The sequence below is a fragment of the Macrobrachium rosenbergii genome, chromosome 50 (assembly GCF_040412425.1).
Source record: "Macrobrachium rosenbergii isolate ZJJX-2024 chromosome 50, ASM4041242v1, whole genome shotgun sequence".
NCBI lineage: Eukaryota > Metazoa > Arthropoda > Malacostraca > Decapoda > Palaemonidae > Macrobrachium > Macrobrachium rosenbergii.
In genome coordinates, this window is record NC_089790.1 from 31,474,065 (window position 1) to 31,496,560 (window position 22,496).

At 37.9% G+C, this 22,496-nt stretch overlaps 1 protein-coding gene and 1 long non-coding RNA gene across 25 annotated transcripts in view; one reads left to right on the plus strand and one right to left on the minus strand.

The window, feature by feature from the left end:
* Window positions 1-22,496, plus strand: part of Golgin245 (Golgin-245) — a 307,575-nt gene that overhangs the window by 267,047 nt on the left and 18,032 nt on the right. For all 24 annotated transcript variants that reach the window (XR_010851323.1, XM_067094416.1, XM_067094418.1 and 21 more), the window contains 2 exons: window positions 2,506-2,630; window positions 19,911-20,079. Coding sequence is in view for 23 of the 24 variants with exons in the window: in XM_067094416.1 (XP_066950517.1) it covers window positions 2,506-2,630; window positions 19,911-20,079 (294 nt within the window). In the remaining variant the exon portion in view is untranslated. The remainder of the gene's footprint in view (window positions 1-2,505; window positions 2,631-19,910; window positions 20,080-22,496) is intronic.
* On the minus strand, window positions 13,159-13,728 carry LOC136832891 (uncharacterized). Its single transcript, XR_010851350.1, has 4 exons — window positions 13,670-13,728; window positions 13,472-13,554; window positions 13,311-13,377; window positions 13,159-13,187 (listed from the first exon to the last, which is right to left on the minus strand). It is a non-coding gene; the product is annotated as an uncharacterized lncRNA (long non-coding RNA).

A 22,496-nucleotide genomic window follows, 5' to 3' on the forward strand; every position in this document is an offset into this window, starting at 1 on the left:
TAAGCTGTTTTGTGATTTCGCAGGATTTTAATTTAAAATTTGATTGATACTTTGCTTTGGTTACCTTAATATTTGAAAATTAGTGAATCAGTATTTAGTCACAAAAATAAAATGAAAATCAGTAACTAGTGAGTATTACTCTACGAATGTAATTTTTATTTCTTTCGTTCAGATTCGTGTCAGACAGGCGTCGTCTGAAATATCATAAAAAATTGTAAGGAAACCTTACTTTTAATCCTTTGGGTATCTTGAAAACAACATATCCTGCACTTTTACTGAATATCATAAAAAACACTCCAAATTTTGACCATTCTGCCGTTTTGGATCCATATTGCGTCCGCTTGGTTCGGCGACATCTGAAATATTGTGAAAATCGTAAGAAAACCTTACTTCTAATCCTTTGGATGTCTTGGAAACAACCTATCCAGCATTTATATTGAGTTTTTAATTAAAAATACCTCCAAATTTTGACCATTCTGCCATTTTGGATCCATATTTCTTCTGTTCGGATCGGTGTGGGACCAGCGTCGTCCGAAATATCATCCAAAATATCGTCGATAATTGTAAGAAAATCTTACTTTTAAGCCTTTGGGTGTCTTGAAAACAACATAACCTGCATTTCACTGAGTTTTTCATTAACCCTTTATGGATGGGTATGATCACATGAGGATCTATAACAGGTTTTGAGGGATGGACAGGCTAACTCATATGAGTATTAATATTATGCGCCATACGATTTGGATGAATTTAGCGGGAAAGATGATCGTATCACTTCAGTGGTCCATAAATGACTTATGTCAACTGTAGTAGCTCAGCACAAGACAGGGGGGGATCAGTGTGCCTTGAGACTTGATGGGGGAATGCCTTTCCCCACTCTACCCCATGACGTCTTATTTATTTGCTCATAAATGTACCCAGGGATTGCTGTTGGTTTTGGTTCTTATCTTTTATGATAATGTTTCATAATTATCATTTTACAAAGAAAAGTGCAAAGAAATACTACAAAAACATATATACCTCACACAAAGGTACGGCATCTCTCCATCTCAGTAAATCTTGTAAATATTTGTTGTGGATTTTACTTCTTATCTGTTTTGATGTTGTGTGAGCTGTAATTGAAATTTTACAAAATAAAACAAATAATTAGAAAAAAACATGTATAACTTTGTAAAATTAGCATATTTTTATGAGTGTCTTGGAAATATCCACTTTCAACTTCCTGTGGAAGGTACAGAAATTTTTTTTTCATACACCATGTGCATATGCACACACTGAAGTGTTTTTTTTTTTTTTTAAATTGGCCAACCTTAAAGTTTGCCTGGTCTGGGGGTGTGCTTAATATATATTTATCCTATCCATTAACCCTTAATGGACAGATCCCCTCAATAGAGGATCTAAAACAGATTTGGGAGGTGGATGGATCCCCTCTGAGGAGTACAGTGTATTAATATTATGCGCCATACGATTTGGCTGTATTGAGCGGAAAAGAGTTTCCAATACTTCAGTGGCCCATAAATGAATTGTGGCAATTAAAGAATTCAGCTCAGCTCAGTCGTGGGCGTCTCATGGAATTTAGTATTGTTCTTGCCTTGAAGGGGGAATGTCTTGCTCCTTTCTCTCCCATGACATCTTTTTATTTATTTGCTCATAAATATACCCAGGGATTGGTGTTGGTTTTAGTTCTTATCATTTACGATATTATGTCAGTTATAATTGCAGTTTTGCAAAGAAATATTAGAAAAAAATTTTGCAAAGAAATACTGTATTAGAAAAAAACACGTATAAATCCAAGAAAAGTTAATGCATTTCCCGATCTCAGTAAATTTATGTAAATATTTTACAACAAATATGCTCAGAATTTGTTACTGATTTTATTTATGTCATGATATTGTGTGAGCCATAATTATAATTTTACAAAATGAAATCAAATAAATTATTAGAAAAAACATGTATAACTTGGTAAAATTTACAAGTTTTTTGTGAAAGAGGCCCCACACAGGGTTTTAAATAGTCACTTTCAACTTCATGTGGAAGGTAAGGAAAATTTTTCATACACCATGTGCATTTGCATATCTTCTGCTTTCCACTGTTGTGTTTTTACTCAAATTGGCCAACCTTAAAGTTTGCCTGGTCTGGGGGGTTGCATAATATATAATTAGCCCATCCATTAAGGGTTAAGGGTTAAAAAACCATCCAAATTTTTACCATTCTGCTGTTTTGGAGCCATATTTCTTCCATCGGATCGGCATCGTAAACCTGGAACATGCCTTGTAACTCAGGAAGTAATTTTTGGTGAATATATTTGAAGTGTGTTGTAAACTTGGAATGTTGTAAGCCGAGCCCATTGTAACCCGGGGACTGCCTTATTATCCAGCTCAATGTACATATATACTATGTATACACACACACACACATATTTATATATATATATTAGCACTAATTTAATTCTGTATATCATTGCCCAATGTTATATTCTTATAATAACAAGTGTGATGTTGGTTGCAGGAGCTAGAGAGACTCACCAAAGTAGCTGCCGCAGCTTTCCGCAGTGGAACAGACTCTGTTGAACTGCTTAAAGAACAAGTGGCAGCCCAGCGTAAAGAACTGGAAGAAGTAAAGTTAAATCACAGGTAAGGTAAACTGTAAGAGCAATATGTATTCCATAAGTACATGTTGAAGTTTGACAGTCATGAGGTACTTTAAAATGCAACTTCTATTTGTATGTATGTATGTATGTATGTGTGTATATATATATATATATATATATATATATATATATATATATATATATATATATATATATATATATATATATATATATACATATATATGGCACAAGCGGTCCCCGGTTTCGACGGGGTTCCGTTCTTGCGCCAGCGTCGTAACCTGAAAATCGTCAGTAAACCAGAAAATCGTCGAAAATTGTCAAAAATCATAAGAAAACCTTACTTTTAATGCTCTGGGTGCATTGAAAACGACGTAAACTGCATTATTATTGAGTTTTACATCAAAAAAACCTTCAAATTTTGATTATTCTGCCGTTTTGGGGCCAAATTTCTTCCGTCGGATCGGCGACGACGCGTCGTAACCCCGAACATGCGTCGAAGCCGGGAAATAATTTCTGATGAATATATTTGAAAAGCGTCGTAACCTCGAACGTCAGAAGTCGGAACCGTCGTAAACCGGGGACTGCCTGTATATATATATATATATATATATATATATATATATATATATATACAGGTAGTGCTCGAGTTACGATAATTCGACTTTACGATAATTCGCTTTACGATGGGATTAGCAATAACTATCGATACGACAATATTTTGAAAATACGTATTTTTAAATTTTGCGGGCGATATTTGCGCAGGCAACAACGCATGCAATCAGGCAGCATACGGTGTATGCGATACGTTGGCCGAGAGGCTGGAATAGGTACATTAATTCAATGAGCCGACCTCACTTACCCTCGTTGTGTCGGAAGTTAAAATAGTTCAGTGTTCGTTTGCAATTTTTGTGCGTTTGTAAATACAGGTAGTGCACGAAAGTGGCGATAATTCGATCTTACGATAATTCGATTTTTACGATGGAGTTAGCAATTAATACCGCACGACAATATTTAGAAAATATTTTTAAATTTCGAGCGGGCACAAGCAACAGCGTACACTACAATTGCCGTAGAATCAGGCAGCAAGAAAGACCAACTTACAATAGACCAACTTCTTTTTCTCCATCTCTTTATTCCATCTTCTAGTTAAAAAACTAAGAGAATAATAAAAGCATTGTTAGTAACCATATACTCTTGCGAAAATGCGTACAGCCATAAACAACCGAACGAGACTCTGTTGTTTTGCTAATAACCAAATCGGATAACAACTGTTTTGCTTGTATTTCAACCATCGTACGGTTAAACAATTATCGTAGTTATATTAAAAATGACGTTAAGTACTGATATGTTTTTATACTACCCTTATCCGCTTTGGAGAAAAGATCGGCAAGGAAATATACTGCTGCAGTAAAATTAAGCTGCAAGTTGTAGCTGACGCTGAGAAAAGAATGTTCAAGCTGCTAATGACTATAAATTATCGTACATTGGCAACATGGATGAAACTCGACCGCAAATAAAATTGGAAAGTATTTTAATCAAAACTACTGGACATGAAAGAACACATTACTGCTGTTTTCACGCCGATAAAAGATACATCTGAAAAGCTCGTGGTATGATGATGAAATCAAGAGAAAATAGCGAACGGAATCTTGATTTTTTTTGTTAACACAAAACAAAGGGCCAGCCGCCAACGTCATCTACTAATGAAAAAAATGGCTAAAATAATTTCACAACGAGACATATTTAAGTTATATTTCGACATAAAAACACTTCGTATAACGAAAAATACACATGTCCTTTATAAATAAAGTATCTAGAGATTCATTTACGCTAACTTGAAGCAAGAAATGCCCTCTGAACCGAGTTAAATGCATCGAAATAAAGACCGCGTGATCGATTCCGAAACCAAAACATTTGATCGCTATGATCGGAATTTATAATGCAAAAGCAGTATAAGAATATTTAAGATTGGATACAGTGTAATAAAGCATAACATTTTAAAAGATCCATGGAAAAGATGCACATTCGTTATTTTGATGTTTGTATAATACGGCGGTGTTATGTGAAAATAGAATACAGTATAATGTAGGCTAGGCTACCGTATATGATATACGAAAAGTGCAGGCCAGGCCTTGTTTTTATTCAATTTCTCTTAATACTGGCTTATCATGTCAGTCTGCATCGAACCTGCAGAATTAGCTGACACTAATAATTACTATACCATATATGTATAAAGTATACTGTGTAGTGTAGGCTAGGCTACCATATATATATAGATGGTACTGATTACCCTAGTGTAGGCTAGGCCATATTCGAGTTACGATTTTTTCAACAAACGGTGGGTTTTTTGGAACCTAACCCCATCGTAAGTAGGGGAATACCTGTATATATATATATATACAGGTAGTTGTCGACTTACGACGGCATTAGGTTCTGACAGAGCGGTCGGAAGTCGATCTCGTCGTAAGTCGACCAACCACATATGTACATGTATTCTGTACCTACCGTATATTATCCATCATATATCCTAAGTATGACTAGCCTACATATACATTTTATATTATCCAAAAAATGTGCATGTATAGTACCTATTTTTACGTTTAGCATATGAAATCTTATCATGCTTGAACTCCTTGATTAATACTTACTTTTATTACTGTATTTAACATTTTTATTGTACGCATTCAAACCATCTGTCTGGTCTGTTTACATTTTCTTATCCGCCATTTGCATTGCCAATCGGCTACACGTATGACGTATTATTTACTTTTGTTTATTTATAGGTTTGAATTAAATACATACCGTATTTGACGACGTATAAGACGCACTTTTTAAAAAAAAAATGGCCTAAAAAATCCCCCTGCATCCTATGTACATAATGTAGGCTCAAAATTTAAGAATTTTGGCCGAAATTATACATGAAACGTCACGTAGATGCGTAAAATTCGGTGTTATCCTAATAACCTATTAAAAAACAAAGTTTATTATAATTATTTATCATTATCACACTTACCATCACCGCAATTACTACTGCTAGTATTATAATCAATATCTACGTTGTTATTACCGATATTTTCATTAAAATGTTAATATCATTAAATCGTCTACAGCGGATAGCCGCATTCCACATTTATAGATATAAACAGTACGTGTGCTGCCACCTATTGGTGATTATCTCGAGAGCTTTACGGATAACAAGGCTTCGTTCGGTTCGTAGTTGGCAATTCCTGCTAACATTCTCTTTACGCATAACAACATGGCTTCGATCAATTGGTGGTTGACAATTCCTGCTACCATTCTCTTTAGGCATAATAACAAGGCTTTGTTGAGTTGATACTTCGTAACTCTTTTAAGAATAATAACATGGCTTTGTTCAGTTGCTCATGAGACTCGAGCCGTTACATAGGAAACATTTTTATTTATTGGATTTTACCCCTTGATTGCATACTTTTATAATATATAATGGATATATATAACATATATTACTGTAGGTAACATCTTTATTAATGTTTTTGTTGATTCTGCCGGTAAGAAACAATGTTTACAAATGAATGTGTTGCAATCTATTGGTAAACCTATGAGGTAGCTTTCAGCAGCAGACGAAACATTCGATCGTAGTAAATGGCTGATTGTATAATACATATTTTTGATAAATATAAATATGGTAAATAACTTCTTTATTAATGTTTTTGTTGATTCTGTGGGTAAGAAACAATATGCATATGATAACCTAATACTATAGTTTTTACTTACCAAAATCATATGAGCATAGGCTAGGAAACCTTATTTTTTTCCCCTCAATGTCCTGCTGAAATTGGGGTGCGTCCTATGCAGACATGCGTATTATAAGCCATCAAATACGGTAATTTGTTATTACATTTGATTTATTTGCAAAAAATAGAAATACAAAATACATTACAAAAATATGAATCTTTTACCATTTTGAACGACACAAACACACAATGCTGCGAAAGCTGAGCATCTCTCGGATATGAGCGCGCTGCGGTAGCGGGAAAAAAGTATAATAAATGATAACGCTCGGCGTATTTTAGCAAAATATAAAATTAAATATTATTATATATTATTATATTGTCGTAGCCGTTGTAAAGTAGGTCAGTTGTAAGTCGCATAGGTCGTAAGTCGACGACTACCTGCATATATATATATATATATATATATAATGACATTTTTTTATCACACTGTGATTTATATACAATCATGAAGCTACAAATGTTGCTTAATATCAAATCCACGCTACCTCGGGAGTATCCCCAATGGGGAATTATCACCGAAGGGGAATTTATAAGTGATAAATGGACGGGCACTGCGAGGATAGCTCAGTGGTAACGTCGACTGGAGTTGCTGGATGGCGCGTCTGTGTCATGGGATCGAGACTTCGGCAGTGCCCGTCCATTTATCACTTATAAATTCCCCTTCGTGATAATTCCCATCGGGATATTCGAGGTAGCGTGATTTGATATTGCTGACATTTTTGTTTCATGATTATATATATATATATATATATATATATATATATATATATATATATATATATATATATATATATATATATATAATATATATATAATATATATATATATATAAACTGGTTTTAACAGTTGTTAAAGGCATTTATATAAAGTACAATACAGTACCTACTTTTTTTCTACAAAGGATAATTGTTTCCTTAAAAATACACAGTTGCTTTAACAAAAGAATATTAAGTTCTTCTGATATGAAGTACTACTGTATATAGTAAACAGAGTTTGTTTCATAAACAATTTTTTATCATAATTAGACTTATTCTGAATGAAACGAACCCAAATGCACCACTGAAAGAAGAAACCCCACTGCATGCATGCCATTCTACTTCATTGGTTGACAAGGCATCATTATTTAGTCTTCTGTCCCATCTTCCATCTGAAGTATAAACCCTTGGAATTTGTTCCTGATTTTGAGTCCAAGAGTCCTATATATATTGTTACGTATTCATTTAGGTTAATTTTTGTGGAAGCTTTTACTTTTGGTAGAATTTATTTGACCTGATAAATAGGAAAAAGTTAATATCTGAAGCTAATAATAGGAACTGTGGTAGGATCATCAGCTATCTGGTAATGTTTGGACCTGAGAGATATCAAGGGTGGAACTGCTCTGTGGAGCTGGGCCATGGATTCCAGGGGTGGTCTGCATTCTGTCCAGTTTGTCCATAATATGATCATTATGGGATGAATGTATTCTTATAATACTCTCATTCCCAACAAGTGGGTTTGGCTTATATTTGGGCCACCCTAATTGTGTTGTGCCATCCCCTGTGGGGTAGGGTAAGGGGCAGATATTGGTACCATTGGTGGGGGAATAAACTCCATGAAGGGCGGATCATATCTTTCCGAGATTTTCAGGTTTACTTAATTTTTTTTCTTAACTTGATCTTAATGAGTAGCCATAAAGTATCAAGTATCCCTGGGCCCCTTGATGATACCCTTTTGGCACTGATGATGACCTCTGCAACCTCCTCTGACAACTTGTGTTTGGAAAAGGCTAGGAAACCTAGTGTAATTACTGGAACTCGTATGTTCCAGCATGGACCAAAGGGAAAGTGACCAGAAATGTATGTGAAATAGGACCAGGAATATTTGAAATCTTATATGATAAGTATTTGACCTTTAATCTGGAAGATTCTAATTTTTACATTTTAATGTGTACATAGACATAGTGAAGTGTGGCCGAGAGCCTAAGATATCATCTGAAGGCCAAGGAAAATTGACAGTAGAATTAGCACCAGCAAAATAAATTGAACAATTAAAAGCATTATTGCATCTTGCAGGAGTTCAAGTAGACTGTTCAATACATGCATTTTGGAATCATTCCAAGGTAATGATATTTGCACCCCAACTAATGACATACTCAGAAGAGAAACTTATAGAAGAATTGAAAAATCAAGGTGTGATTAGAATTGTAAGAATGAAGAAAATCAAAAGAAGGGTTGGTTCCACTGCCAACTTTAATTATTACATTCAGTTCAACCTCCTTACCTAATGTAATAAAAGCAGCATAGTTACATTTTAAGGTCAAGCAATATACTCCAAGACCAGGGAGATACTTTTATTGTCATATGTCATATTGCTATGTTAGGGTCTTGTAGGCAGAAGCTGCAAGGCAAGCCTGCCACATGTTGAGTGTAGGGAACCAGAGCATGGTGTATGTTATAAAGAAGCAAATTGTATACATTGTGGAGATAATCATCTTTGTCTTCACAAAATTGTGATGTGAACATCATGAAAAAGGAGATACAGACCCTAGGGGTAACTGAGCTCATCACATTTACCGAGGCTAAACAGAAAGTTTTATGCTGATATGTTAGACCAGGAATATCCATTTTCAGTATTCTGCTACTGTAGAAGAAATATAAATGCTACCAAAACTGCATCATTTGGTAATACAAAGGGAAAATCAGGGTGACATGTATTCCTGCCTCTTTGGACACTTCACCAGTAATCTCTGGTATTCCTGCCTCTTTGGAGGCTGCACCAGTAATCTCTGGTATTCCTGCCTCTTTGAAGGCTATGCCAGTAATTTCTGGCACTCCTGCCTCTTTGGAGGCTGCACCAGTGATTTCTGGCACTCCTGTCACTTTGGAGGCTGTGCCAGTTGTATGTGGCTCTCCTCTCTTTTTTTGAGGCCATGCTGGATAAGCCTTGCATTCCCACTTCTCTGGAGGCTGCACCAGTTATACCTGGTGTGTCCACCTCTTTGGAGGCAGTGCCAGCTAGCTGGCACTCCTGCCTCATTTGAGGCTTTACTATCTGTATCTGGTCTGTGTGTCTCCTGGAGCCTGCACCAGCTGACTGGTGCTCCTGATGTTTCAGAGGGTGCACAAATTGTATGACACTTCCATCTCTCCTCAGGCAGTGCCAACTTTGTCTGGTGCTGCTGAGCTTGATATTCCTTTGACAAAGATAACATCAAAGGTACCCAACATGCATAATACTGGGGAGGCTGTGCCATCTGTAGCAGGTTCCTCCTCCATGGAAATGGCACAGTCATCAACCTTGAAACAGAAGGCAGCCATAAACAATCAGTCTCCTTCTGGATAAAAGCAGCAGCAAGGCAGTAAAATCACTGAAGAGAGGCTTCAGTATAACTGCCTCAAAATCAAAGTGAAATTCACTCATTTTTTCTAGTGGAACTGTCAGGGATAAGAGCTAAATGGGAAGAACTAAGGTTGCTTATATCAAAAGTGTCAGAAGTGTCTCCTGTATAGTGTATGTGGCTTTGCAGAAGACTATGACTGGTAATAATATCATGTCTGTGTAAGATCATGAAAAAATGGTGAACACACATTGATGTGGTACAGTACTTGGAATGTGGTAAATATCTGTCTCCTGCTCAGTGTGGTTTTTGAATTATGCACACCACAACTGCGTTGGTTTGAATGGAATCTTCAGTAGGTGAAGCTTTTGCTAACCGCATCACATCACTGTTTTCTTTGATCTTGAGAAGACTTATGAAAAATGTGGAGATAAAGTATTCTGATTGTTCTTTATGAATGTAACCTGAGAGGCAATTTGCCTCTTTTTATTGTGGCTTTTTTAAAAAATAGGTTATTTCAGGTTCAGGTTGGAGCAACATGTCAGACGTGTTCAACCAAGAGGAAGGATTGCCACAAGGAATTGTTGTAAGTGTAACCTTGTTTGCCTTAGCAATCAATGGAGTATTCACAATAATTCCCACAATAGCAGTTAATAGTACAGGCAGTCCCCGGTTGTTGGCGGGCTCAGGTATCAGCAATCCAGTTTTATGGAGCTTGCCTAGTGATGAGAATCAACGATTTTCGGGGCCAACTTGTAGCAATTTCCACTTTTTGCCATCAATACATACCCAACAGAGGCGCTGATCTCCAGTTGTCGGCGCCAATAAGCGCCAAAAATTGCTGATTTTCAGTTATCAGCAATTTTTGCGTATCGTCATGCCATCGGGATGGAACCCCCACCGATAACTGGGGGTTGTCTGTACTCTTTTTGTTGACAACCTTACGATATCTTTTGCAGGAAGAAGGATGGTAGTGGCTGAACGCTGCCTTCAGCTCTGCACTGATAACACAGTACCTGTATAGTGGGCTGAGATGAATGGTTTTAGGTTTTCATCTAGTAAAACAGTAAACATGCACTTTTACTGTATAAGAGGATTCCATCCTGATCCAGATCTGTTCATACGTGGGCAGAGAATTCCATGTGTTGCTGAAACGTGGTCTCTTGGGTTGATTTTTGATAGCAAGCTGACTTGGATTCCACATCTGAAATATATTAAGACAAAATGCTTGAATGCAATAAATGTGCTGAAAGTTCTGTCCCACACTACATGGGGTGCTGACCGAACTCAGATGTTGAGATTACTGTATACAAAACCTTGGTCTTTTCAAATTTAATTTATGGGTGTGAAAAGTACACTTCAGCAAAGCCTAATAGCTTAAAATACTTAATTCAATACATTATGGAGGAGTAAGATTGTCTACAGGAGCATTTACATCATCTCCCACTAAGAGCATGCTTATAGGCACTGGTGAGGTGCCTCTGGATCTTCATTACCATTGTCTGCTGGTTTGGATCTGGTACAGATTCCATAGGCTCCCAAAGTCCTTAACCAGCATTTGTATCAGAAATGAAAGGCATTAGCAATTTTATGAAAATCACTTCAAGCAACTTCAACCATTTGTTTGTAGAGTAAAATGTATAACGTGGCAGTTAAACATGCCAAGGATTGAGACTTTACCAGCTAGGTATACAGTTAGCCCCCTTGAACCTTCCAGAGGTAAAATTCTCCAGATACTTTAATTCAACAGAAGCAGAAATGTCCAATGAGGTAATGAAACCAGTATTCTTAGATCATTCCTCTGAACATGATAACTCAGTTTCAATTCTCACAGATTGCTCACTCAGATGCTGGGGTTGGCTTTGGAGTTTTCTTTTCTGACTTAGAAAGAAGTGGGAGATTATCATCTGCTGAATCTATTTTTACAGCAGAACTGCATGTAGTTTTAAAGGCTTTAAATGAAATTTTAACTGAATGGAAATAATATTGTGACTCAAGAAGTGTTCTTCAGTCTTTAGAATCTTTTAACTCTTCACATCCATTGATTTTAGAGACATTAGAATGGCTGTTGCTGGTGAAAAGAAGAGGTAAAGAAGTAAATTCTTAGTGGGTGACTTCCCATGTTGGGTAGTTGGGAACAAGCAAGCTGATCAACTTGCTAAGTCAGCTGTAGCCTCTGCAGAACCAAGGAAATGCCTACTACTGTAGGGATGTATATCCTCTTGTAGGTCAGAAAATGAAAAACCTTTGGCAGTCCCAGTCCCACTGGGAAAATATTGCAACAAGTAAAAAAAATGCATAGTATTACATCATCCATATCTCCTTGGTCTTGTCCCTGTATGCCAATGAGACAAGAAACAATTTTGTTCAGATTAAGGATTGAACATAAAAGACTCACTTATTGGGTCCTTGATGTCAGGCAAAAACCCTCAATTCTGTGAGGACTGTATTGTGCCCTCGACTGTGAGACATTTGCTGGTTGAATGCCCGAGTCTTGGGGATCTTAGACAGATTCCTCTCTTGGGGACGTGACAAGAGATGGAAACTTAATCCTCGCTATGGTTCTTGGTGAGGATTGTAATATAGAGCGGTTATGTATCTTTGTTAGGGTGGCAGGCCTCTTCAACAAATTTTAAATCGTATACATCTGCAGTATAGTATGTGTATGTATGGATAGTATATATGAACAGATTATATATATATATATATATATATATATATATATATATATATATATATATATATATATATATATATATATATATATACAGGCAGTCCCAAGTTTTCTGACGGTGGTTCCGTTCTTGCGCTGTCGTAACCGAAAAAAATCGTAAAGGAACGATGGCATACGACGCCAGAAAATTGTATAAAAATTTGAAACAAAAGTTATGAAAGCCTTACTTTTAATCCTTTGGGTATACTGCATGTTGTTTCTTGATGTTTTACCTACATTTTGATGTGGTGTGTATCCAAAACTGGTGGTTCTGGAATGTAAAATTTACAATTTACTACAAAGTACAGTACTGTACAGTAAATCCTGTATGCAGTAAAGTATAGAGTACTGTATCCTACATACACTGCACAAAAGTAAAATACAACATGTTATACAGTAACACAGGTGTACAGTACACTGTACTGTACTGTAATTTATACCAAAGAGTTTATAAAAGATAAAAAAAAAGTGAATTCCTTACTTTTATTTTGGAAACCCCGTGCTTCTTAACCCTGGAAAAATGGTGTGGCCTCATGATTCAGGGGATTCTGGAATGTAAAATTTAGTATTAGTGTACGTATAATACTGTACAGTAGTCCTGCATGCAACAAAGTACAGTACTGTACTGTATAAATACAGAACAGTCAGTATTTTACAGTAGAATAATAAATATATAAAAATTATAAAGAGTTAGGAATTCCTTACCTCATTCAGTGATTGTCAAAGCTGTTACAACCCAGGCTAGGTTGGGAGATGGAGATTGTATGCGTGGGGAGCCTGCAATGATAAGGATAAAATTGCTGCAGAGTTTGTACTGTATGTGTTACACTGTTCTGTATCAGTTCAGGTATTTCACAAACCTATGTTCAACAGTACAAAATAAAAATATGAATGCCTTACCTAATTTCAGTGATTTTTAGAAGATGGAGGCGAGGATGAGGGAGCTCTAGTAAAGGTGCTGGGCAGTCTGGAATATTAGAATGAAGACGTTACTTTATATTTATCAAATGTACTGTACATATGACCATTTATAACATTAAAAACAGTGAAGAATTCAATACCTTGAGTGATTTGAAAGATGTAGGCTACATGAGGAAGGTTTTGTACAGTTCCAGTAGAGGTCAGGTTAAAGGTGCATGTCAGTCTGGAATGATAATGTACATGATAAAGATTAGAATAAAGTACTTCTGTGGATTTCATAAACAGTACACTAATTTTATAAAATGTATAACAATTTATAAAACAGAAAGTGTTCTTACCAAATTCTAGTGGTTGGCTTGCTTACTGGGATGGGCATATGGTAGATGAGAACAGGGGGCTATGGTGTGGCATCTGCAGGTGCTTGGGAGTCTGCAATGAAAAAAAAGATAGAAATGATACTGTACACAGCAGTACTGTACTGTACTGTATAAGTATAATAACACAATTTAAAACAATGTAGGCTAATAGAAATTTCTAAAAGTGAAGAATTCCTTACCTGGTGGACATGAAATGGGTGCAGGTGCTACTGGTGCAGGTGAATTTGGAGTTGAGCAGGGGACACCTGTCATTTGTGGAATGATAAAAGATAGAAATTACCACACAGGGGTATGTATGCAATAAGCTACTGTACTGTATACAGTTTTATAAAGTGATTTGAAAGAAAAAAAAAGTCATGAAATCCTTACCTGATGGGGCTGGAGAGGGATAAGGTCAGCTGAGTTGGGCCGGGAGGAGGCTGTAACATGTGGATCTGGAATGATAATGATTATGTAAAGTTACAGCAAATACTAAAGCAATAGTGTACTGTACAGTGGGTGAAGTGCAGTACACTTTTTGTAACATTTATAAAAATTTATAAAACATTAAAAAAAACATTAAGAATTCCTTACCTGGTGAAGTTGGAGAGGAGACAGGAGGTCCCGTAACTTCAAAACCCTGGAATTCTTCAGGGGGGTCAGGACTGTCATCACTACCAAAGAGATCTGGAATGGCACATAATGAAATAAATTAGGTTATGCGATAGTAAATATAAAATTTGTACCATATGTACAGTACTGTATATACAAATGATTTCATGTATGAAAATTATAAAAATTAAACACTTAGGAATTCCTTACCTGATAGAGCTGGAGAAGCTGCTGGGAGGTTACTGCAGGTACAGGTTCAGGCTCAGGTTCTGATTCATAGCCAGGTAGAGGTTCTGGGAATCTGGATTAGAGTCACTTCTGCAATGATACAAATGATAAAATTTATTGGGTTATGCTGTGTATCTACAGTATGTAAATATAAATTGCAGTAACATTTTTATAAATATTATTACAAGTTATAACAATTTATATTACAGCAGTTAATAAAAATAAAGTTGAGAAATCCTTACCTAGACTAGGAGTGGCAGGTGGTGCTGAAGACTTCTTCACGAAGAAAGAGTCTAGCCTAGACTGCACTTTCTTCTTCAGCTGCTTCTCCTTCAGCGCCTCCCTGTAGCACGAGTAAGATCCAGCATTCCTCTGCGAATCCTCTCAAACCTGGCAATGTTAGGGTCCTCACCCTCAAATGCTGCCAAACATTTCTCCAGGTGAGCAAAACCCTCTGTCAAGCCCTTGATTGTTAATTCCTTGACCTTTGGTTGTGGTGCCTCTTCCTCCTCCTCGATCATCTGCTTCTCCAGCTCAATGAGGTCCTCCGATGACAATTCCTCTCCGTGGGATGCCAGCAGCTCGGTGACATCCTCAGCTTCCAAGTCCAGTTTCAGCCTCTTGCTTAGCCCAACAATTTTCCTTGTCACAGCCTCAACACCTTCTGCCTGCTCAAACCCCTTAAAACTATTCACAAACTGCGGACACAGTTTCTTCCACGCACCATTCAGAGTCGACACCTTTACTTCGTCCCAAGCACGTGCGATGTTCGTCACAGCATCTGCAATGTTGTAGCCCTTCCAAAAATCTTTCAGAGTCAACTCCTTGTTACCTTCAACGGCCCGTAAAGCAGCGCGTATTGTCCTCCTCAGGTAGTATGCCTTGAAGTTAGCAATGACTCCCTGGTCCATCGGCTGTATGAGGATGTAGTATTTGGTGGTAGATACACCACCTTCACATTAGGGTTCATATTACTAAGATTAGCCGGGTGACCAGGGCATTGTCTAAGACAAGCAGGACCTTAAAAGGCAGACCCTTCGAGGCACAATACCTTTCCACTGCGGGCACAAAGTGGTCATTGAACCAGTCCTCAAAGACCATCAAGGTAACCCAAGCTTTCTTATTGGACTTCCAAATGACGGGGAGTTGACTCTTGAAAATGCCCTTAAAAGCCCTGGGATTTTCTGCCAAGTACACTAGCAAGGGCTTAAGCTTCAAATCGCCACTAGCATTGGCCCCAAAGAGTAAAGTCAGCCTCTCCTTACCAGCTTTATGGCCTGGTGCTGACCTCTCCTCCTTGGAAATGTATGTACGATTTGGCATTCTTTTCCAAAATAACCCTGTCTCATCTACATTAAATACCTGGTCAGCAGTGTAACCACCTTCCCTAATTATCTCAGCCAAACCACTAGGGAAACTTTCTGCTGCTCGTCATCAGCGCTAGCAGCTTCACCTTACAACTTCACATTGTGCAAATTTGCACGAGCCTTGAAGCGGTTAAACCAACCCCTACTGGCGGAAAATTCTTCACTAGCACTGCCTTCCCCATTTTTCTTCACCACTGCCGCATGCAGCTCCCTAGCCTTCTCTTGAATCACACTCAGGCTCACTGGAACACGCCGTTGGTTCTGGTCTTCCAGCCAGATCAACAATAACTTCTCCATCTCCACTCACGTTCTGGCTACGTTGCTTTCACGTTAATCACCGTTGCCTTCATTGGTGCAGCGTCTTGCACATGTTTCAGAATACGCTGCTTGTCCTTCACTATGGTAACAACCGTCGTTCTGCTAAGGCCCAAGGCACGGCCTATCTCGGTGTTACTTTCACCCTTCTCGAACGCTTAATTACGTCGTACTTGACTTCCATGGTGATGCTCTTCCTCGGCTTCTTGGATGCACTAGCATCAGATGATACATTCTGCCGTTTTGGAGCCATAGTGAAGGCACAATTCACGAAAAAACTGCAGCTAAAGAAAAGCAACAATGAGGCAACGTACCTAACTCTGCGGAGGCAAACACGTGAGTGAGGAAAGGGTTGTTTGGTATTGTTACGGCGGCGCCTGCGTGATCGACCCAGGAAGGTGGTTGTCCGTCAACTACTGTACAGTACCAATGCAGTTACATACAGAGCGCAGCTACGCTCACACGAAACTAGTTCGCTTACAAAGCGGCGTAAAAAGCTACCGAAAAAAGTCATAACCTTGCAATGTATTTTAATAATTGTAACCAGAAACTGATTTTTGATGATTACTGTTAAACCAGAAACGGATTTTTTATAAATATACGTAATTGAAAAGCGTCGTAAACAGGCTGCGTCAGAACGGGCTGCGCGTCGTAAACTCGAAACAAACGTCGTAAGCCGGCCTGGATTTTTAATGAATATATCTGAAAAACCGTCAGAACTCGAACGTCGAAGTCGGAACCGTCGTAAAGCCGGGACCATATGTATATATATATATATATATATATATATATATATATATATATATATATATATATATATATATACACACAGTAAACCCCCTTATTTTGCGTTCTCACGATTCGTGGACTCACGCATTCACGGGTTTCTCTGTGGAACATGTCTACCCATTATTTGCGGAAAATTTGCCCATTCGCAGTACTTTTCACAGAAATATTCACTTAATTACTGTATTTTCATATAATTTTCATGACTAAATACACTTTTTGTGATAAAACTATTAAAATACTCAGGTAAAAGCATTTTTACAGGGTTTTTCTTGTGTTTAAACTATCAAAATGGGCAGTTCTAAGTGTTTTTAGAGGGGTTTTATGTATTTGCGGATTTTAGCTATTCGCGGGTGTGTGTGTGTGTGTGGGGTACGCATCCCCCACAAATACGGGGGTTTCAGTGTATATATACATATATTATATATACATGTACATACATACATATACATATGCTGGGAAGAATGATTGTCGCACGCTGCCTAATTAACTAACATGCGACGATCTGTGGAAACTTTGGGGCAAACCAGCTGTGGACCTCTTCGCAACATAAAAAAATCGTCTGCCTCTTTTGCTCCCCAGTCCTGGGCCCTCTTGCATGGGCGACGGATGCCGTGCTGTTGGACTGGATGGGCCTGGGTGTCTATGCTTTTCCACCTTTCAGGCTGATCAGAGAGGTGATCAAAAAGTTCTCCTATCACCAGAATGTCTCAATGACCCTGATCGCTCCATTCTGGCCCAGGAAGGAATGGTTTCTGGATCTGCTGAGACTGTTAGTGGACTTCCCAAGACTCCTGCCACAAAAACAGCTGCTGCTCAAACAGCCCCACTTCCTCAGGTTCCATCAAGGATTGTCTGCTCTGGTCCTGACAGGCTTCAGACTGTCAGGAGCCTTGTCAGAGAAAAAGGCTTTTTGAGGCAAGCTGCAGAAGCTATTGCTAGGTGCAGAAAATCTTCTAGCAGACTCTACCAATCCAAGTGGTCAGTTTTCAGAGGATGGTGCCACCATAATATCTCATCTTCTGAAACCTCTATAAGCCAGTTAGCTGAATTCTGACAGGACAGGAAGCTGTATCCTTCTACTATCAGGGGTATAGATCTATGCTTTCTTCACTGTTTAAGCATAGGGGCCTGGATCTGTCATCCAACCAAGAGATCAGCAACCTCATCAGAGCCTTCGAAACCTGCAAATTAGAAAAGCCTAGATTTTCTCCTGGAATTTGGACATTGTTCTGAAGTGGTTCACTAATTCAGTTTTCGAACCTTTCAGCTCAACCTCTTTTAAGAATCTCACTAAGAAGACTCTCTTTTTCATGGTGTTGGTGACTGCCAAACGCGTTAACGAGCTGCAAGCCTTCAACAAGAGAGCAGGCTTTTCAAATGGAAATCCGGTATGCTTTCACTATCTTGGTTTCCTCGCCAAGAATGAGGACGTTTCTAATCCATGGCCTCGCTTATTTGTTATTAAGAGCTTAACAGACATCCTTGGCCCAGAAGAAGAAGAGAGACTTCTTTGTCCGGTGAGCGCTTTGAAGTACTATCTTCAGGGGCAGAAAAGACCAGAGGACCCTCCGACAAGTTTTGGTGCTAAGTGAAAAATCCTTCACATCCTCTGCCACAGAACGCTCTCTTTCTTCCTTAGAAGTTTGATTACAGAAGCACATTCTCAAGTTCACGGTGTTTTACCTTCCCTTAAGGTCAAAGCTCATGAGGTTTCAGGCTGTCGCAATGTCTCTGGCATTTCGACATAATGTGTCTCTTGAGAACATTCTACAATCAGCACTTTGGAAGTGTAGATCGGTTTTTGTTTCACGTTATCTTAAAGACGTGGAAACTGTGGTTGATAACTGTTGTACTTTGGGTCCTTTATTTGTGGCTGGCATGGTGTTGGGAAAGGAAGCATAGGGGACTTTCTGCCCCTCTGCTTTCCGCTGGCCTTGATGTTAGGTGTTGAGTTCGAGGGAAGCTTGGTGGTATATTGTACCCAGAGTACCCTCCAGTTTTTTTTAATGGTTGGGGTGTGGGTTTTTATTCTAGTGTAGGTGACAGCGTTGTTTTTCATTCTGGTCGTTGTCTAGGCAAGGGCACTCTTTTTTTTAATCTTTGTCAGCCATCAGTGAACTTCCATGGCTGCAAAGTTCCCACTGAAGTAGAGGCAATTTTTGGCCATACTGCCACATCCTCTACAGGTTAAGATGAGTGCTGACCAGAGGCAGTACCTGCCTGAAGCATCTCTTTTACCAGTTAAGGTACAACAAGCATTGACCCAATGCTAGCAACCTTCCTAGTTCAAAGTCATTATCTTTATTAATATTTTGGATTAGAACATGTCCATGATTCCCACCTCCTCTCAATGTGGAATCAGCTATGTAATTGCTTGGTAAGTCACTTATATAAAAATGACATATGTATGATAAAATAAAGTTTTACATATAATTACCAATCAATTACATAATTGGAGCCTGCCCTCCTCCCCTCAATGGACACTGGGCATAAACGAATTAAAGCTCTCTGCTGAGTTGTACCTATTGTCCTGAAAGTGGGCGGGACCCTGTCACCTACCCAAGTGATGGTAGCACCACTGCAAAAATTTGAATTTTGTTAGACTGCCATGTAGAAAGCTAGTAGCTATATAATTGCTTGGTAAGTATATATAAAGCTTTATTTTATTATAAAAATGTTATTGTTTATGTATTCACCAATCACAAATGAACTGCAGTTAACTTTTGGATCAGTGAGATAAGAATAGTGAAATGTATTTAGAGAGAGACTAGATTCAGGATAATTTATAAGTACTATGCCACATTTCTTTTATTGTCACAGAGATAATTGGTTACCTGTTCTGTAAGAACCAGATGTTTAAAGTATGAAACGTAAGAAACCCCAGTGCGCTAATAAATTTTCAATCCATACAGCAAAGAAATAGGTGAGCTTAAAGCCTTACTTGAGCTCAAACGAAGATCAAGAGGTGGAGGTGGAGGTGGAGGCAGTGGGATGAGACTGGGTGTGTCATTGGAGGAAGCTGCAGAATTCGAGTACCTGAAGAACATTCTTTATCAGTATATGCTGGGAAAAGAGACACAGGTAGGTGAAGTAAATTTTTATTTGTTGGCAGTAAACATTTTGAAAAAGGCAGTCCCTGCCACCTTGAAAATTGAAAAAATATTAAATTGTATTTATATCAAAATGCATTTTCAAAAATTTTTCCTAACTAATTCATCACTTATAATAGCCCATATTTGCAGTCAGTGAATCATCCTAATACCATACTTCAGTTTATCTGAGAAATATAATGATAATCACCACTAAAGTGATCACGATCAGTTTTCATGAGGTACCAATCATGTACTGGAAGATAAAGTGGGGTGTAGAGGAGGAACTCTGATTACAAGAATTGAGTTTGTATAAAAAAATCCATTTAGTTCTGAAGTATAACGTATTGTATGGGCTCACTTTGAAAGTTAATCAAACCCATAAACAAAGAAGCAAACTTTAGTATCCATACTGGACTGCACAGTGTATGGTCCGTACCATAAAGTCCTATTATGCAATAATCTTACAAAACTATATCAAGCAAAACAGTTGTGCCTATTTCACATCAGCATACAGGAACCAGCAAGATGAGACTGAGACAGAACCATTTTGAAACTGTTGTAACTTCTAAGTGCATGCTCTTGAGATTTTAATGTTCAACAGCATTTTTGAAGAAATAATAACAGAAAGTTTACTAAAGCCCAGCAGATATACTGGATTTGTCATGTGAATGGTTTTACAGATGCAATATTGAATAATCCGAAGGAATAGTGTTGGTGTTTAAGACATGCACCTGGTAGATGCTACCTGCACTATGTCTTGTTTGGCACTTTAGACAGTTCATTATAATACTCGTTTAGTCTCCAGTTCCATACTTAAAGGATTTTGACAAAGGAAAAATCTATTTCTGGGGAGGGGCTCGTGTCACCCGGTGAAATAGTCCATTCAGCACTTATTTCTAGGTAATTCTGTTGCTAGGTACCAGAGAAAAGCTAAATGTAAAGCTGGGGTTACTACCCCCAGAGCGAGCTCCAAGAAATGGAGTTGTGTATGGTAAAGGGTGAGATTGTCACAATCACGGGACCCTGCCCTATAAAGATTTAAATAAAATCATGATTGACTCTCCTGAATGTTACTGCCTCATTTTGGGAAGTGTCTGATATCGCTTCAATCAGTTGGTCTCTGATAATAAAAAAAATGAGTGTTGCCTCAGTATTGTGAAGAAATGTAGGTTATTATGTATAATAAAGACAGACAGAATATAGTGGTGATGTGTAATGTGACCAGTTGTTTGAAAATATTGCAAGCTTAATAAGCCCACTCATTGAAATTTCATACATCATTTTAGTTTTATACAATACAAGTTTACAATCCCTTATGTGAAATTCAAAAACCAAAAACCTCTTAAAGCCAATTTTTTTTATAAGTGTAGGGCATCTCATGTATTGGTGTTCATAGTCCCACTTAGTGTGAAAATTCATGGGTTCATCTTAAAAACTCATATTGTGCAATGTTCTGCAACAGAATTTTTAACCTTTGTAATTTCAGGGTGTCCCACTGTACACGAATACTCTGAGAGTTGCATTCTGGTAATATTTACACTCTTAAAATCATCAGTTGATTCCATTTTTTACCAACATAATAATTACCCTTAGGTACAATTTGCAGCAAAACTCATGCAACTTTTTAATTTTTGTACTGGACAGGCATTGTTCTCAAGTTGCCACATAGTATTAAATCTTATATTTGACTTCGTAAACATCTGTATGTATGAGGAAAAGTTGGTCACTTATGTAGAATCTTACCATTGAAATATACTGGATCATGAAAAACAAAAATATTTCACGCTACAATAATATTTCAGAATGAAAACTAAATACGTTACTGTAGCATGAATCCCTTGGCTCACAGTGACTCTCATGAGTCTTGGAACCGTCAGTCTGGATATAGTGAAACTGTGAAAGAGGACATTGCGATAGAGTGAAAAAGGAAAGTTAAGCAGAGCATAGTCTAATGATAAAAATTGATGCATTTGGGATGTGAATTTAAAGTTATTACTTCTTTTTGCTTTTGTAGTTTTGTGTATAAAGCAATAAATTATTACAAGCCATTGCTTAGGCTATAGCCAAGGCTACATAGGTCTAGCCTCCCGATGGGTTTCTTCAGTTTGAGGAAAAAAAATTATAAATAAGTAAATAAATAAGCGAGGTGGAGAGTAATCTTTGCTGTTAGAAATACAATTACAGGCAGCCCCCAGTTATCAGCGGGCTCGGTTATCGGCAATCTGGTTTTACGGGGCTTGTCTAATGACAAAAATCGGCAGTTTGAGGCGCCAAAATCGCAGATTTCCTCTTATCGGCGCCGATAATTGAGTAATGGCGCCAATATATACCTTGGAACTTCAGAAAGGAACCCCCACCGATAACTGGGGACTGCCTGTAATTCTACTTTTTTATTATTTTACTTTT